Genomic DNA, 18,499 nt, shown 5'->3' on the forward strand with positions numbered 1-18,499 from the left:
GGAGAAAAGCTGGAGGATCCAAGAAAGAAAAGAGAATTCTGTAGGTTCATCCCTAGTTTGGGCAAAGGGAGACACTGACTCTGAAGGCTGGGGGAGAAAGAGGAAGGCTGAGGAGCAGGAAGGAAGGGGATTAAGCAACCAGGGGCAAGAGTACTTACAGAGCTGGTGGTGGTCGGGAAGTTACATTTCAGGGCGGTGCTTCCTAAGCTTTGTGAGTTAGGAACCCGGGCGGAGCTGTTCGTTTTCCCCACGCTACGGGCTACAGGCACAGTATCTAGGGCTTGTGAGCTTTCCAGAGGCCTATGAAAATATTTGAGATCCTGAAAAGTATCATTGGCTCTAGAATAGAAAAAGAAAACTTGAGGGAATTCCCTGGTGGTCCAGTGGCTAGGACTCCGAGCTTTCCGTGCCAGGGGCCTGGGTTCGATCCCTGGTCGGGGAACTAAGATCCAGCAAGGCTCGCAGCATGGCCAATAAATAAATAATAAATAACTTGAAAAGTCAGAATTAATAAATACTCTGAATTCATTTGAAAATCGATGGAAAGTTATGGGTCCTTTCCCTAGAAAAAATGCTTTTAAATAAAATTTCAGGGGATCCTTGTACCCTAGGCTAAGAACTCCAGTTTTAGTGGCTTTTTAAATAGCTGAGAGTGGGGCTGGGACTTACAGGAATCTACCTGTAGAAAGTAGCAACCAGGGCAGGAACTTTCCAGCAGAAACAGGAGTTAATTTTTTAGTCTCAGCTTGAGGGAAGATCTAAAGTGTAGCATAGGACCCAAGCTTGGACCCAGCATTGGAGACTCCCCAGCCAGCTTCCTCCCCTGGCAGCTGGAATCTGGATAGTGGGGCTCTCCAGGGGTCTAATGACCCCTAATGGGCAGGATGAGTGACTGAAAGGACAGAGGGGCTGGAGGAGAGGAGGGCACTGGGGCAATCTGAGGAGGAAGCAAGGAAGCTCAATGCCTAGTTGGCAGGAGAATAAAGAATCTCAGGGCTCCCAGGGACTGGGGCATAAACCCAACAAGACAGACCTGGCTCCCTCTCGATGGAAGGAAGCTCTTCGAAACAGTGGGCAAGTTTCAGGGACTCCAGAGGCAGGATATCTGGCTTTGCATTATGGCTCCAATATATCCTAGCTCTATGACCTTGGCTAAATTAATCCAAATTTCTATACCTCAGTTTCCCCCATCTGCAAAATGGGATCACAATAGTAGTAACTGCCACATAGGGTTATTATGAAAATTAAATGAATTGACACAGGTAAAGCACTAAAAGTGGTGCTTAGCCCTATAAATACCTATTATTAATATAATATTACCTGGTATTATACTTATTCAGTGAAACTCTTGGCACCTTCTGACATAGTAATTACCTAGTAAATGTTAGATCCCTTCTTCCTCTTGAATGAATGTAAAAATCTCATAGGAAGAATAAGGGAACTTACACAAAGAACTTCAAAATTTATACATTTTATTAAAAAATTCATAAAGTTTATTGGGAATTCCCTGGTGGTCCAGTGGTTAAGCCTCCGTGCTCTCACTGCCTAGGGCCTGGGTTCAATGCCTGGTCAGGGAACTAAGATCCCACAAGCCACGAGGTGTGGCCAAATAAATAAATTAATTAAATGTTTTCTAAATTTTTTTTAATTTACACAGTTTATAAATACTATAAAAGGATATGGGCTGAGAGGCTGCAAGGGGCAGGAAAAAGTAGATTGAAAGACTTCTTGAAAGAGGTAATTTAAGTGCATCTTGAAGAATGACTATAATTTTAACAAGTGCAGGTGAAAAAACGCTATTTCAGGTAGGTGGCATAGCAAGAGCAAATGTTCAGAGGCTGGAAAACAGGCTACGTTCAGAAAAGAGAGACTAGTCCCATTTTATAGGGACAAAGTGAGGAGAGAAGATTCCCAGGTTGGAATCAGGCTTGAATAGTAATTCATAGTTCTTTAATATTCTCACATATGAGCAGTAGTTCTTTTTTTTTTTTTTCCGCACTACGCGGGCCTCTCACTGTTGTGGCCTCCTGAGCAGTAGTTCTTTAGGTGATGCATACTTAGAAGTCTACGGACAGTTTCCTCTGATTTTTACTTTACTAAAAGCTATTCAGGCCAATAACATTCCAAATGACAGACTTCCATTTGGGACATTTTCTAAATGCAACTAATATCATCTATACAGGGCATGTATTGAGAGAATATCTGTTTAACTGCCTCAATTTTCATTTTAGGTTTACACTTATGTGATTTTAACGTTCTTACTTTTCCTAATTGAGGGTATGAAGAAAGGGTTACGTGAAACAGAATCAAATTTCTAAAAGCAGGGATGAAGAACTTTCCCCATTATTGCCAATACATTATCTGGCCCATGAAGACCTGGTTTTGAGTTCCTCCTCTCTCACTTACTAGGTGGATAACTGGGGAATCATCTTTCAGAGTTGTCTCCTCACCTGTAAGTGCTGATAACAGTGTTTGCCTTTATCTCACAGGCTTATAATGGGGTTCATATTAGACAATGTATGTGAGGCATGCATTTTTTTTCCTTTTTTGTTCTAAGGACACATAACTGCCATTGCCAAATGTATTTGTTTGGGAAAAAATGACACATACATCCCCCAACACTAATGCAACTCTTTTGGTGTCTTTGTCCATAAGTTTATCTTTTCATAGTTACAGTCAATGAAAAATCAAACATTTTTCAATGCTGCTATAATCTCCATTACTTTCTAAAGTAAATATATTAAATTTATAAAATGTTTCACATATGCCATAATTTAGCCCTTTCTGTTTATTAAAACAGTCCTCTTATTTCCCTGATTCTATCCACATCATCTCCAGATTGGAGCTCTGCCTTTTTTTTTTTACTGAAATACAGTTGACATTCAATATTATATTAGTTTCAGGCGTACAACATAGTGGTTTGACATCTATAAACATTAAAATTGATCACTACAGTAAGTCTGGTAATCACTTGTCACCATACAAAGTTATTACAATTTTACTGACTATATTCCCTATGCTGTACATCATATCCCCGTGACTTATTGTATAATCGGAAGTTTGTCCCTCTTAATTCCTCTCATCTATTTCACCACCCTCCACCCCTCCCACCCATTCCCACCTCCACCTCTGCTCTGCTTTTGTCATTCTCTGGCTTGGAAACCAGGCTTCCCATTGCGCTCACAGAATGAGCCAGCCTATAATTCAGATGCCTCTAAAACCTGGCCCTATCTAATCCCAAACTGACGCTGCAAAATCCAGCCAAACTGGTCTAATTGCCTCCCAAACCTCTGTTCTCATTCTTGCCTTTATCATTCTGCCTTTCACAGCATCCTGGATTTTTTTTTTTTTTTAAACGGATTACTAAGGTCTCTCCAGCTCAAGTCCTAACTCCTCTAAAAAAACTTTTATTTAATTCTAGCCTTCCCTGACCCTCTGGACTTTTGGATTATTGTCAGCCCTCCTTATCTGCAGGTTCTACACCCACAGATTCAACCAATCACGAATCAAAAATATCTGAAAAAAGTCCAGGAAGTTGCAAAACAACAAAACTTGAATTTGTCGCCTGCTGGCAACTACTTACATAGCATTTACATTGTACTAGATATTATGAGTAGTCTACAGATGATTTAATGAGGAGGGTGTTAGCAGGTTAAGGTTATATGCAGATACTACACCATTTTATATAAGGAACTTGAGCATCTGAGGATTTTGGTACCTGAGGGTTGGGGGGTGGTTCCTGGAACCAATCCCCCCTCAGATACTGAGGAATGACTGTACTTGTTTAATCACAAAATTACTTTTATTCTTAACAGTTTTAAGTATGTTTGAACCACCTCCCTTATGGTTTCTTAATCCTTTTGTATTTTTATAGCATCTAACATAGTGACATTAAATGAATCAGTTTTGAATTCCCACACTGTGCCCAGTCCTTGTACTAGCTATGGCTGAATGTGAAAAAGAAACAAGGTTTCAGGGTCATGTAATCACTTATGGAGCATGCAAAAAAACGTGGGTTCTTATTCCAAAGCCAGAAACAATAAAAAAAAAAAATCTCTTTATGTATACCTGTGCCTTCTGAACCCACTGGTTCAAAAACAGTTCATTCAGTATCCTGGCTCACATGAATATGTAAGCACTGCTCGTAAGAGCAAAACACTGAAAGCAAACTAAGGATCCAATAACTAGACTGGTTCAGTAAGATATGAGACAATGGATTCTGTAACTGTTAAAATATGAGGAAATCTTTTATGTACCGATACAAAATATCCAAGATATAATCTCCAAGATATCCAAGTCTATTTCTAGGGACAAAACTTAAGATGCAGAAGTTTGTGTCATATGCTACAATTAGCCTACATATATGCTTAGACTAGCTCTGGAAAGACCTAAAAAACTGGTGACATTGGTTGCTTTTATGGAAGTGAATGGGAGACCTGGGGGACAGGGGAGGTGTAACTGTATAACCTCTAGAATTTTGAATGATGTTAATGTATTATCTACCTTTTAAAATGACATTAAAAGATACCATTAAACATTTTTTATTCAAGGCCATAGAGTCAAGATCTTAAAAGTCACATGCTTCATCATTCATTATTTTAAGATTCACAAGACAGCTGTGGTTTGTTGACTATTTAAATTTTTTAACCACATTTTTAATCATTTATCAATAATTTTTTTTGTTTTGTTTTTTGCGGTACGCAGGCCTCTCACTGTTGTGGCCTCTCCCGTTGCGGAGCACTGGCTCCGGACGCGCAGGCTCATCGGCCATGGCTCACGGGCCCAGCCACTCTGTGGCATGTGGGATCTTCCCAGACCGGGGCACGAATCCGTGTCCCCTGCATCGGCAGGCGGACTCTCAAATCATTAATAATTTTTAATACTTAATGTTTTGGCCAAACTATTTGGTACTCAATCAAGCTGTTACTCATCTCACTGGTTGTGAATTAGTTTTTGGCTATTCACTACTACACCTCTACTTTTCCACAGCATTTCCAGAATCCCCGGGCTCTCCTGTTCTCCAGAAAATGAAGTGCTGCCCTCTGCTGGCTCTCACGATACTGAAAACCTGAAAATTTCCCCAGTGATTTTAGACTGAGTCTGTTGGACTAAATGTTGAAGGTGATTTTATTCATCAGTACATATATGTCCGATTGAGTACATTTTCTTTAGAATTTAAACAATTTCCCACATTCAAGTTGGGTGGCCACATACAAAGAAAATCAGATTGGGAGGGAAGAAAACAGCATCGTCTGGTTCAGCTAGGAAAACCTGGACCTCATTCAATTTCCTTGGCCTACAGAGACTACAAAATGATTTGTAGAGGTCTACAATTCCCAAGCCCTACTTTTGTGAACACTACTACTGTAAAAAATATGTACTCAAATATTCGATACATCCCAAATTTAACTGTTAAGATGCAGTGGTTTCCAATACTGGAGTCTCACCTGACTACAGTAACACCATCCTCTGAGTACACTCACCTGCAGCACCACCGTAGTACTGAAGTCTCCACACCCCAACAGGCTCAATCAGACTTACAAACCCAGGTAAGATGTCCCACCTCCACACCCAAGCCAGGCTTATGAACTGCACCCAAGGGATCAGTCACCCATGTAGGCTCCCTCCCAGGACACACTACTACTCAAAATCACATGCTCAACACAACTTCTCCCTGAACAGTACAGGAGGCATCCCTTAAATTTGCAACATCTGCCTCCACAAACTCTGGGACTCCTCCCCTCCCCTGGGTTAGGCGTCCTTTAGTAAATCGCACGTGCCAACTCATAACATTAATTTTAGGTGGGATTTGTAAACGTGTGATTTTTTTTTTTTAGTCACAAGTAACCCCTAACTTGAAGATGCTAGGTCACAACAAATTACTTTGTCAGCCACTGTAAAGTCACTGGTTACTAACTATAAATTAGTCCTGGCATTTAATTCCTTTATCTCCAAATGTTTCATGACCTGGCAAATGACATTATTTGCTGTGTATTGACCTGAGCACTTCCCTGTTTTTGACTCATTTCTCGATTCTTTAAGGTACTCCCAACATTCACATCGAGGAAAGCCAGCTCAGATATTAAAGAACTTTGTAACCCCTTGCAAAGGGCAAGGTCTTGAACCATTATATATGGGACTAATCATCTAAAATCAAAACTCTTGGGAGTTCCCTGGTGGTCCAGTGGTTAGGACTGGCTGCTTTCACTGCCTTGGGCCCAGGTTCAATCCCTGGTCCGAGAACTAAGGTCCCGCAAGCCGCGTGATGTGGTCAAAAAACAAACAAACAAAAAAACCTCTTACTACAAAATTTTCAGTCAAGTTTACCTCCGCGATTTCTTGTAAAAAACAAGGCAAATATAAACACTTGAAATACTGTAGTAAAAGTTGTATCATCGCATACTGAGGACATCACTAATGGGTAAAGAAGTTGTACTGAGTCCACTTCTGTTAATTTGTTTATGAAGTCTACTCTACATCTATGCATAGTCACAGTATTTACAACAGGTAGTTCCCTCCTTCTTTGGGCTAAACGTCGAACGACAATGCGGACCCAAATTTATATTATTTATGAATTATCTATCCATTAAATTTCTTCCTTCAAAATGGAAGGAATATAAATAAATACCATCCTCTTATTTAGGAGTCAAGAGCCAAGAGTGTCTTTCAAGCTTTTATTTAAGAGCACTGATCCACGATGGATTTTAGATCTTGTTGAACGCAGCCACGTCCATAGACTGCACATACTCGTCAAAAGCAGTGATCTGCTCCTCCAGCATATCCGTTCCAACTTTATCGTCTTCAACTACACACTGTATTTGAAGTTTTTTAATTCCATACCCCACCGGAACTAGTTTAGCTGAAAAGAGCATCAAGAAAAATCTTAGTTAGATAAGTCCTGTTGATTGACAAAGGTTTAAACTGTATGCAAACTCCAGATGCCAGTGTCAAAAAGGCAAAGACTAAACTCACAAGAGCCCCAGACTAAGCCGTCTGCTTGAATGCTTCTGACGCACTCCTCTAGTTTTGCCATATCTGTCTCATCATCCCAAGGTTTCACATCTAATAAGATGGAAGACTTGGCAACAAGTGCTGGTTCTAAAAAAGAGTACAAGGAACAGCATTATTCAAATAATTATTTTTGCCCTACTTCAAGACACTTAACAAATCTTAATTTGTTTCTAAATGGATCATCTCCTTAGCCACATAAAACTATAGAAAATACACCTTGTGTTCGTCACACATATGCCCACTTTCTATTTTGCTGAGAAAGAGGTGTTTAGTTGTGTAACAGTTTCTTTCCCACAGAGGAATGCCACAACTGCTACCATAAAAACAGCTGCAGACCAGTAGCTGTGGAAGTTTTGAAGCTCCACTTCAACAGAAGGTTTTGAAATACTGACATATTCAACGAATGGGGAGGAAAAGAAATTACTTTGGGGATCAGTCTTTGAAAAAGATTATTCAAATTATTATGAAAACAATTAAGTTAAACACAAATTATAAAATGACCTACTTTTGGCTTTCTTTGACTCATACTGTGCAAGGCGTTCTTCTCTTAGCCTCTTGGCTTCTTCACTTTCCTGTAAAGAAAAAATTTAATATACTTCACAAAGCTGGTTGTTCCTCAGCTTAAGGCTGGTGGGTCCTCAGCTTAAAGCAGACCAGCTTTATCAGAAAAAAGCAAATCCATCATGAGCTCAGCCGAAAGATGGCGATTTAATTTTATTCATCATGTAGCCAGTGAGAATTTTTAAAAGGCAGGTAATAAAGTGAAGCCAGGATTCAAACCCAGGCACTTTGGCTACAGAGCCTGTGCTTAAGCACAATGATACGCACAAATGTCAACTTATGCCATACCTCCTCATCATCAGATCCAAAGAGGTCAATGTCATCATCATCTTTACTATCTGTAGCTCCACTTTCTGTGGTGTCTTCCACATTAGCAGGGCCATACTTGCCCAAAGCTTTCTTCACTCCTGGCAGGCTTGAAAAAAATTTAATCAGCTAGCTACTATTAGGTCGGTATGATGTCCCTTTTCAAACAATACATGAGAACTTGTTTTCATTACAAGTTATCAATAGACCCCTTTTGTACCAAGAATTTACCCTTCAACATTCCCAGGTAAATGCTTTTATATGTTTAGCTCCTCACCCAACAAACATTAGTAGCATGTGAAACACTATATTCAATACGCACAAAGATTTACTTTCAGAATGAGTATTTCTGTTTGAGATTTCATTAAGTACGCTCAGTTCCATTCTTAGTGAACTGGAGTCCACCTGCCCAAACTTCCATCCTTGTTAGCCATTTCAGAAGAATGGCAAAGGACTGAAAGAATGAGCCACCCCTCACCCCTGAGGTGGGTCCCCCAGGCCAGGGTGGGGAAAAGCTGAATTGCTGTTGTTGATGAACTAAAATTCATATTTTGTGGCAAGACAAGACAAATTTAAACATAAAAATTTTCTTTGCCTGTTTGGGCCACCTCCCTCCTCTATACTGTGTATCGTGCACCTGCATTAACCAGCCCTCCTGAGGAGATAACATTCCTTCTGAATCTTGGGCCATGATGACCCATGACCCACTACTCGCTTTGCACCTGTAGATCTGGATTGTATAAACTGTCAATAATACATTATTTAATGCGCAACCTTGTCTCAAAAACTTATATGCGAAGTGAGAGAGTAGCATGGACATGTATACACTACCAAATGTAAAACAGATAGCTAGTGGGAAGCAGCCGCATAGCACACAGCACAGGGATATCAGGTCTGGGCTTTGTGTCCACCTAGAGGGGTGGGATAGGGAGGGTGGGAGGGAGGGAGACGCAAGAGGGAAGAGATATGGGGATATACGTATATGTATAGCTGATTCACTTTGTTATACAGCAGAAACTAACACACCATTGTGAAGCAATTATACTCCAATAAAGATGTTAAAAAAAACAAAACACAACACGAAAACCCAAAACAAAACAAAAACAAAACAAGAACTTATATGGATGGAGACTTCCCTGGTGGTGCAGTGGTTAAGAATCTGCCTGTAAATGTAAATGCAGGAGACACGGGATCGAGCCCTGGTCTGGGAAGATCCCACATGCCCCGGAGCAACTAAGCCCATGTGCCACAACTACTGAAGCCACACAGGCCACAACTACTGAGCCCGTGAGCCACAACTACTGAAGCCCACGCGCCTAGAGCCTGTGCTCCGCAACAAGAGAAGCCACGACGATGAGAAGGCTGTGCACTGCAACAAAGACCCCAACACAGCCACAAGTAAATAAATAAATTTAAAAAAAAACCACTTATATGCACAGAACAGTTTTCAGAGGTTTCTGATGGGCTTTTCACAGGTTATAATCCTCAATGTGGCTTGAATAAAATTTTCTCTTTCTTAGATTGACTAATTGTTTCTTCAAAATTGTCATGTTCTACCTGTTACATGTTCTACATGAAAAAATGGAGGATTTCAGCCTCTTGGCCTTCTAAAGTCACAGAGAAATTTAGCTTACAATATCCCCACAAAACTAAAGTAGCCTGAACCCTAACTTGTCACGTGAAAACCCTGAGTTTAAGCTTAGAAAGCATTCTATTCTTCAGATAAACACAAAGATACTTTTACCTGGCCTTTTCCTTTTCGTAAGATTTGATGTGATTATACCAACGTAGGGCATGACACAAGTCGGCAGGTGGTGGGCCGGAGACTGCTTCAAATACTGCCACATCTGCTTGTGATGGAACATACCTGCCAACGATGCAAAAGTAACTGCACACACCTTTAAAAGAAAAACCACAAACACCAGCCAACGAACGACAAACGCTAGCTACAACCGTCAAATTAGTGGTAATTCGCCCTCTTGTTACCGGGCTACCTAAGCAGCTTTAGTTTTCTGTAAAAAATAAACTCCTTAGGATCAGGAATCATTTATTTGGTTCTCCGAGCTACCCTGAGACACAACTGCCACTTCGACCTCAGAAATTGCAATCGCTAACGTGGACCTACAGGTTTACATTTGTTAACTGAGCAAAGACGCGGAAACACCTGGTGGAGTCAAGTAAGCCGAAACAAAGCACATTTTTAACCCTTCTCCCCTCGCAGTCCCCTCCCGGGGGAGAGCCCTGGGGTCGGGCTTCCTTTCCTCCAGCCGCAGCCGAGGCCGCGCCACGTGGCACCACTGCTCCCGGCCCTGCCCAGACCCCGGCCCGTCAGCTCACCCTTCGATGTAGCTCTTGTCCGCCAAGTAGTCGTTGAGCACCTGGAGGCCGGCGGGGCTTTTCAGGTCTCCAAAACCCATGGCGACGGCTGACAGGGAACTGGGAGGCAGCGGAGGAAAAGAGGAGCGCAGACGGTCACTGCCGAGCGCTAACAGGAAAAAAGGCCCGCAACGAGGCCGGAAATGCCTTATATAGAGACGGAGGCGTTTCTCTCCGATGCCCCCAGCCGCAGGTTAAAAGTAAATTACGTTAAGATTTCTCAACGTAAAAATCAAGGGCTCTTAATTAACGGCCCACAAATTATCCGCCGAGCTTTCTTTGTGTTTGCAAATCAATTAATAAAATCGGCATTGCTTAAATCACAACCTCCTAGGTTTGCAAAGACTACCGGAACCGCCCATTGAAGCGCCGGAAATGACGGAAGACGCTCGGCCTCGGCCCCAGGTTACTTCCGGCGGAACTTCCCGCCCCCGCTTCCTCCCGGCTGCTACGTCCTCCACCCCGCCCTCTGTCAAGCTGACGGAAGTTGCCGAGCTCAATCTAAACGGGAAATTGTCGAATTGTGGTTTCTAGTCCCTCCCGACTTTCCGTTCTTCCAGGCCCGGCTGACTGAGATACCCGAGGCCGCCATATTGAATAAGAAACCCGGCCTCTGAAGGAGACGGCAGGTAGGAGACAATTCTGCAGGGCAGCCTCGGCGGCGCCAGGGAGAAGGTGAGGTTGTGTTTGGGGGAGAAGGCTGAGGTGCCTTGGTCCCCGGAGTGTGTTTATTGACGAGACTGTTTTCTTTGGCCCAACCGACTCATTCTCCTCTTGTCCTTGAATGGGCGCCGCGTCCCACCCCGCCTCCTCGGGAACCCCCGAGAGCTGGCAGGTGAGGACTGTTAGCCAACGTCTGTGCTCTGACGGAGCAGCGAGGAGAAGGAAATCACGAGGCCCTGGGGAGCACTGGCCCGAGTGCAGCCTTGTGGGTGACCTTCCGTCTGCAGGGGAATGCAGGACAGTCCCCTTCCTGGAGAGGAGGCCGTTTTGTTTCCCGGGAGAGGACCTGTCAAGTGACTTAGGCCTAAAGACTGAGCTTTTCCCCCCAATTACTACATAGCTGGTATAGTGCATCCTTGTTTGGCTGCTGTTGCCTTAGCAACCGTCCATGCCTCTGTTGTTTTGTGTTTTGGTTTTGTCCATAGATTGCGTTGGCTAATACTTCCTATTCTTTTCACTGGTGGGGCAACTGAGGAAAAAAGACATTTGAAAAGTTGGCTCAAGGTCGCACTGCAAATAACAAAGCTACGTTGTTTAAAAATTTTGGGAATCCAGTGCATGTACATGTACTGTAAAAACGTGGATCCGATACAGCTCTGCTCAAAAACGAATTGAGGGTATAGAAAATGTAACGTGAACTGTTTCTGATGAATAAACATCAAGTTGGTTTTTTGCGGAACGTCCTTTTTTCCCACTGAATTGTGTGTGCATCTTTAAGCAGGGTGTTGTAAGGCTGCCGGAGCACCTGCACTCTTTAATACCAGGAAAGTGGAAGTGATGGCCAGGGAGTAGAGATAGAATTCATTTAACAGATAGTTGTTGAATACCTATTATAAGCTATAAGTGAGTCCACAAGGAAGAATTAAATGGGTGATGTGACTGGGGAGTAGTTAGGATATTTTGGTTAGGCTGGTCAAGGAAAGTCTCCCTGAGAAATGCCTTTTAAGCCAAAATTTGGAGGATGAGGAGAGGCCAGAAAGATCTGAGGGAAGAGCATTTCCGTCTGAGGTCACAGCCCCTGGGAAGATGGGAGAGGCTGTGGGAGCAGTGTGGAAGCCAGGAGACCTATTAGGGGGCTACTGTAACAGTCCAGGCAAGAGATGATGTGGCTTGGAATAGGACAGTACCTAGAGAGAGAAGTGGATGGATGCGGGATACCTGGTGGAGAATGTGTAGTAGTATTGTCCCTGCACCAAAAAGTGTCCAGTCTAGTTTTAGAAATGATTATTCATTAGCATTTTCCCATCTTAGAGATGATTATTTCTGTTCTTACATGGTAGCCAAATAAGTGTAAAGTGCTTATCAAAGTTTTGCAAATCTGTATTTCTTATGTTGGGGCTATGCAGTCTTCCACTTGACGCTGGGTTTTCAACAGACAGCCTAGTCCTGGTGGATTTCCTAGCTAAAGTGGGCACCACTTTCATATTGTCTTGGAGACAAATGTAATATTAAAGTTTTTACATTGTTGTATGAAATATTGTTGATTTTGATCTGTCTTTAACTTAGCAAGTTCAGTTTTACCTTTATATGAATAGATTTTAATAGGACAGATGCTATTCATTCTGGAACTTGGTGGTAAGACTACAGTTGACCCTTGAGCAATGAGAGGATTAAGGGTTCCAACCATTTGTGCAGTCGAAAATCTGTATATAACTTACAGTTGGCCTTTTATATCCATGGTTCTGCATCTGAGGATTCATCTCAGGATTCAACCAATCTCATATCTTGTAGTATTGTAGTATTTACTATTGAAAAAAAATCGCCTGTAAGTGGACCTGTGCAGTTTAAACCCATATTGTTTAAGGGTCAACTCTGTTTGATGGTTCATTTTCTTAGGGGCACTGTGCTAGGTCTTCAGAAAAGGGAAATGACCAAAGTGCACCATTCCTTGTCAAGGAGCTTACAGACTAGAGATACTGAAATTGATTGCTAACTTACAGTTTAGTAGGTGGAATAATAAAGATATATATATGTGTGTGTGTGTATATATATATATATGTGTATATATACACACACATATACACAGTGTGTGCTGGTAGTAAAGAGAAGGAGCACAAAGGAAGAGCCCTTTAAAACTGATTTTCAGTGGCTAGTACCGTCTAAATTGAATTCAGATATAACTGACATTTATTGAGCTCCTACTGGTAACACATAGCCTAAGAGGTATTGTTTTCTTTTATAGATAAAGAGACAGAAACTGTGATTTACCAAAAAGTCACTCACTAGTAGGTGACAGATGTCTGCAGATTCAGTATCACAAATTCTGAATTAATGAATTGTTTGAGTTATTGATGTCTGAATTAATGAAATTTCTGTGAAACATGCTTAAAACTTATGTATATATACAGTTTTCTACTATAAACTTTGAAATTCTTTATGCGATACATTCTGATCACATAATTTGTTGTATTTTTAAGAGTTCCAAATGAAAAATTAGATGCTTAGCCCATATAATCAAGTGAGTAGACAGAAAGTTCAGTGCTTCGCCGATATGATCAAGTGAATGGACAAAAAACTCTAAAAGATCAGATAACTTTTCTCTCTTTTTTGCTTATGAATACCTTTAATTGGTGTTAATTTATATAATCCACTTCCATTTATTTCAGTAATTCAGCAAATCCTTTAGAGAGGGCTCCTCAACTGCAAATCTGTTGACACTTTAGGTAATTCTTTATTATGGGAGATTGTCCTGAGCCTTGTAGGATCTTTAGTAGCACGCTGACCTCAACCCACTTGATGCCAATAGCTTTCCACTAGTCTCGACAACAGTTTGTCCAGACATTGCTAAATGTTCCCTGGGAAGCAAAATTATCTCTTATAGAGAACCACTGTTTTAGAGCTTACTGTGTGGCAGCCTTGGGGGTAGGTACTGAGGATAGAAAGATTAAAGAAGTTCATAATACAGGGGGGGTAGAACAGGCACATAAACAGATAATTGCAAATCTGTAAGATAAATGTACTACTGGACACAGAAAATAGCACTCCAGAGTTTTTAAAGGCTTGGGCTTGTGAGCCAGCTCAGAATATCTCAGAAGCATTTAGTAGATAACTGCTCAGAACGTAGAATGTTAGAATGCATTTTAGCAGGAAATGAAGGCAGAAAGGTAGGCTTTATTTTACATAGCAATTAATGATAAACTCACTGTTTTTAGTAAAATAAAATAAATTTGAAATAAACAAAAATAAATTTATAGTAAAATAAATTTGAAATAAATTTTTCAAATTTATTTTACTATATAGTAATATATTAAGTTTGATCATTTGTTTATAATTAAAAACAACAAATCTGCCCTTTATATAGAATTAGAAGATTCAAATTTATGTGCTAGCTGCTCCTTTGTAGCTTCTTAATGTTGTACAAGTCAGTTAATCTGTCTGAGATGGAGTATTCTCATCTCTAGAATTTCAGGAAAAATATCAGGACTTGTGAAATGTTCAATGAAATAATGTATATATATGAAGTGCTTTAAAACCATAAAATATTATCCAAAAGTTTGTGATTGGCATTGTTTTTCCTATGATAATATAACTCTTCTTTGTTTTATTCTTAGCAATATGTTAAGGATACCTGTAAGAAGGGCCTTAGTGAGCCTTTCTAAGTCTCCTAAAGGATGTGGTGAGTGTCTTTTTTTGAATTTGCGTTTGTGGGTACTAGACTTTCTGTCTTTGTAAATTCATAAGTTTATGGAATGTTTCTTGAAAGACCCATAATATATTTTAAATAAAAATGGAAACAGTGACCCAAGTTGAATAGAATAATTTTCAAAATACAACTTTAAACATTTTATAGAAATTATCGTGGAATAGAAAGTAGTAGGAATTGCCCATCAGTGCCAAAATGGAAAAAGCAGTCATTTTGCTTTTGAGAAGTGGTCTTCCCAGGAACATATTTTCAGTGGTATTAAAAGTTACAACTTAAACTGCTGTTAAAAGTAGACAGCCATTTTCTGTTTGGTATTCAGGACCGGAAAAGCTTTCCTCTAAGTCAATAATTTAGAAGTTTGCGTCTAGAGAAATAGAAGGGAATAGTACAAAATGAGGAAAAAATTTAGATGTGAAGGTTAATTAATCCATTATCCTCTGCTGTAATAACTTGAACTCTGTTAATTTCATTTTCACCTCAATATTTTTGATGGTCAGTTCGAACAACTGCCACAGCAGCAAGCAACTTGATTGAAGTATTTGTTGATGGTCAGTCTGTCATGGTGGAACCAGGAACTACCGTCCTCCAAGTAGGCGTTCATTTTAATTCTTTATTTTTGCGTTTGTTCTGATTTAAAAAAACAAAAATAATTTATTTTCTTTATACTGTTCATTTGCTTCTAAAATTTTCAAGATTCCTTGACAAATGCTCATTAAAGAACTATATATAGATAGTAAACTTATATGAAAATAAGTTTGATTTGAAATCTTGGCATTTCAGAGTGAGTGAACTATCATTTATCAGTTTCTGACTTTCTAAGTGAACTGTGGCCGTTCTTTTGTTTCACTTCTGCCTTCAAATAAATTCCCGTTTAGAAGTTTTAAGTTACCTAAAATAAAATTTTAGTTAATATAGGTAAGTTTGGGGAAAAGGTGACCTTTGTTGTGAGCCTGCTTGATGCTTTTCACTTTTATGTAACCTTTCTATCTTTAATAATATTTCTAGGAATGTGTCCTACAAAGCAGATAAATGGAGGGTAGTAGGTTCTCGAATTTATGCCCTAAGTATTTAATTTCTCCAAATTCCTCCAGAACTAACAGAGTTGGTCATGGAGAAGAAGTGCTTCATTCCATCGTAAATTATTGCAGAGCTAAATGCTCTTTATTCATTTTAACAGTAATTTCTAGACTGTCAGGCATACACATGTAAACATAAATATATAACAAAATTATGTACAATGTACAGTGGAGAGTATTTTGGCATGTATAGATAGAAAGAGATGTCAGGAATATCTCAGGTGACCTCTGAGAAGATTTTAAAGGATGAGTAGGTTTTTATATGTGGACAAGGAAGCTTCAGGTAGTTTGGTATTGATGGAACATAAGGTATGTGTAGAAGAGGAGATAACAGGAAAGCAGATTATTCTGGTAGAGAAGGTCTGGTCATTAAAGACAATCTATGCAATGTTGAAGAGCTTATAGTTTGGACCATCAAGAATATTCATGGCTACTAAGCAGTATGACAGTGACTGTAGAGGATGGTGGTTTGGAGAATAATAAGACTGGAATGAGACACAGAAAGAGTATATCTTGCATTAGTGGAGCAGGAAGTGAAAAGGCCTAAAATAGTGGCAATGGAAATGAAAACAAGAGGGTATATTCAGGGGAGAGTGAGATGTAGATAGACAGGCCTTTAGGAATGATGAAGAGCAGAGGAGTTTTTATGATTTCTGCCTTTGTTAGCTTATTTGGGGATGTATAGTAGGGGACAGAAATAGATTGAATTTTAACTGTCTGTAGAGTGTACACATGTGAATGCCTACTTACATCTAAAGAAGTGGAGGCCTATCAGGGCTGCAGACCCTCAGGGCCACAGATGAAGTTTTGAATGTAATCATACGTAAATGAGCTAGTGTGAAGGCTGGGACAGTTGACCCACCGCATCTAGCACCCAGGAAGACTCCATACGTTTTTGCTAAGTAGTTAAAATATTGAAAATCGATGAGATTGCTTTAGAGTGAGGGCTAAGGATGGAAGAACTAATTCTAGAGGAAGTTTGAGTATGTTTATAGGCTCAGAGAAGGAGCAGGGATAATTGGTAGAGGGAACTAATATCCTTCACTAAGCAAATGGGAACTGGGAAGGGAGTGAGAGTCCTGGCTGGGGTATTTGGAGCCAAAGATAGAACCAGATTATAGTCAGCTGGAAGGTGTAAAGTGGAGTCTAATCTAAAGGAGGAGGGCTAGTCAATGAGGAAGTCAAGGTATGAAACCACTGGGACAGAGTTTGAAGGAGGAGTCTTTGTAGACAATGGTTCAGAGTAGAAATGGGGAATCAAGCCTTTAGCACAGTCTGAATATGCTTCTTTATCCAGTTTCTTTCACGTAAGGTATAGGCACGGTGAGGATCTTTAAAGAGGTAGCTTCAGAGCAGACAGGGGTTGGAATCAAGAGGAAAGAAAAGGAGGGGAATCTCTCTGAGGATCAAGTTACAGATATTTGTAGGTAGGAGTAATAAGATAGGTAGGGGATGGCCTCATGTTTTTTTGTTTGTTTTTTGTTTGTTTTTACTGTGTTTTAGACAAGACAAGGATGAGGTCAGGTTATTCTAGTGCAAACGTTTTTTACTTTGTCTTCTAGGCTTGTGAGAAGGTTGGCATGCAGGTCCCTCGATTCTGTTATCATGAAAGGTTGTCTGTTGCTGGAAACTGCAGGATGTGCCTTGTTGAAATTGAGAAAGCTCCTAAGGTACTTGATACCTAAAATTCCACACCATGCTGTAGAAGGTAGAAAACTTTAAATCTTGCAGCAGACTTTATTTAGAATCAGTATTGTTGTAGTGGAGAATCTGGTCCTGTTTACTTCTGTCTTTAAGTTTATTTTTTGTGTGATTGATTCTCTTCATTTCAAAACTGGAAACACATTGAAGAAAGTGCTTTATATAAATGCAAGTGGCATATAATGGTAACATTTAGAAATTAAATGGGTCTTTTTAGAGCACTCACTATTTCCAAATGGTGTGTGACACACAAGTAGGATGTGGAGCTGCCAAGCAGCACATTAGAAGTGCTTATGCTGTGCCATTTTCACTAGAGAAAAGGGTTGCAGTGAAGAGGTTCACTTTCAGTTTAATTTCATTTTGTCTTGTGCAATTTTAATTCAGTACTGCCTGCTAATCAAAACACAGTTATTTGACGTTCTATTTCAGAGCCTCTTATAAAAAATCTCATTAATTATTAGAATAAAATTAAGATGTCTAGTTTCTAAGAGAACTGTATCGTGCCAGATTGTCATATTATAAATATGAAAACTAAAAAACTCAGTCTTCAAAAATACTCTGTTCTTTCCTGGTTTTCTAATGTTAATTTAATATTTTTGTATATTGGGTTAACTTATAATTACAAATAAATACAAATACTTAGAGATTTTTGCATTGAAATTCCAGGTTGTAGCTGCTTGTGCCATGCCAGTAATGAAAGGTTGGAATATCCTGACAAACTCAGAGAAAACTAAGAAAGCCAGGTACTTTATTGTTAACTTGGCATAGTGACTTTTATTAGAGCAGAAAATTGCACTTTTCAGTATGTAGACCTTCCCATAGACGAGAAATTCAGTATCAAGCTCTGAAGAAGTTGGCGTGCTTGGCTTCTAGGAGCAGTTGGAAGTGAGTACACATAGAGGAGGTGAAGTCAGGTGTTTATGGTTTTGAGCCTGCGGCAGAATCAGCATTAAAATCCCTTGTTTAGAACCTTGCTCATCTTGTGGTAACAGTGAGTTTGTTTGGGGCTTATTGAACTGAGATTATTGCAGTGATATTGTACTGTACTGTACTGGCACTGATTGTGTTTGTTTTTGCTTTACATTCATGTTTTTTTGAATTA

General features: G+C 40.0%; 2 protein-coding genes and 2 non-coding genes across 5 annotated transcripts in view; 1 reads left to right on the forward strand and 3 right to left on the reverse strand.

The window, feature by feature from the left end:
• Window positions 1-6,660: 6,660 nt before the first annotated feature.
• On the reverse strand, window positions 6,661-10,506 carry EEF1B2 (eukaryotic translation elongation factor 1 beta 2). The gene is made up of 6 exons (XM_060152227.1): window positions 10,216-10,506; window positions 9,623-9,745; window positions 7,861-7,987; window positions 7,517-7,583; window positions 6,973-7,098; window positions 6,661-6,859 (listed from the first exon to the last, which is right to left on the reverse strand). The coding sequence occupies exons 1-6, from the start codon at window positions 10,293-10,295 to the stop codon at window positions 6,705-6,707; spliced, it is 678 nt and encodes a 225-aa protein (XP_060008210.1). The 5' UTR covers window positions 10,296-10,506; the 3' UTR covers window positions 6,661-6,704.
• On the reverse strand, window positions 7,229-7,361 carry LOC132522500 (small nucleolar RNA SNORA41). The gene has a single exon (XR_009541242.1). It is a non-coding gene; the product is annotated as a small nucleolar RNA SNORA41 (small nucleolar RNA).
• LOC132522496 (small nucleolar RNA SNORD51) lies at window positions 7,666-7,744 on the reverse strand. Its single transcript, XR_009541238.1, has one exon. It is a non-coding gene; the product is annotated as a small nucleolar RNA SNORD51 (small nucleolar RNA).
• A 255-nt stretch (window positions 10,507-10,761) lies between the features above and the next one.
• Window positions 10,762-18,499, forward strand: part of NDUFS1 (NADH:ubiquinone oxidoreductase core subunit S1) — a 33,477-nt gene continuing 25,739 nt past the window's right edge. Inside the window, exons 1-6 of one of the 2 annotated variants that reach the window (XM_060152230.1) lie at window positions 10,762-10,929; window positions 13,584-13,640; window positions 14,529-14,593; window positions 15,118-15,209; window positions 17,259-17,366; window positions 18,064-18,140. In XM_060152230.1, coding sequence (XP_060008213.1) covers window positions 14,533-14,593; window positions 15,118-15,209; window positions 17,259-17,366; window positions 18,064-18,140 — 338 coding nt within the window. In that variant the 5' untranslated portion in view covers window positions 10,762-10,929; window positions 13,584-13,640; window positions 14,529-14,532. The remainder of the gene's footprint in view (window positions 10,930-13,583; window positions 13,641-14,528; window positions 14,594-15,117; window positions 15,210-17,258; window positions 17,367-18,063; window positions 18,141-18,499) is intronic. The other variant, XM_060152229.1, reaches the window with a different exon arrangement.

This window comes from Lagenorhynchus albirostris, chromosome 6, assembly GCF_949774975.1.
Source record: "Lagenorhynchus albirostris chromosome 6, mLagAlb1.1, whole genome shotgun sequence".
NCBI classification, from domain to species: Eukaryota; Metazoa; Chordata; class Mammalia; order Artiodactyla; family Delphinidae; genus Lagenorhynchus; species Lagenorhynchus albirostris.

Excerpts from the sequence above, each read along its gene's own strand:
- EEF1B2 (XM_060152227.1), bottom strand. The coding sequence starts at position 10,295 with ATGGGTTTTGGAGACCTGAAAAGCCCCGCCGGCCTCCAGGTGCTCAAC. Across the intron at positions 7,988-9,622 it reads TACGAAAAGGAAAAGGCCAG|CCTGCCAGGAGTGAAGAAAG; the intron begins GTAAAAGTATCT and ends ATTTTTTTCAAG. Across the intron at positions 7,099-7,516 it reads TGAGTCAAAGAAAGCCAAAA|AACCAGCACTTGTTGCCAAG; the intron begins GTAGGTCATTTT and ends ACTCTTTTTTAG.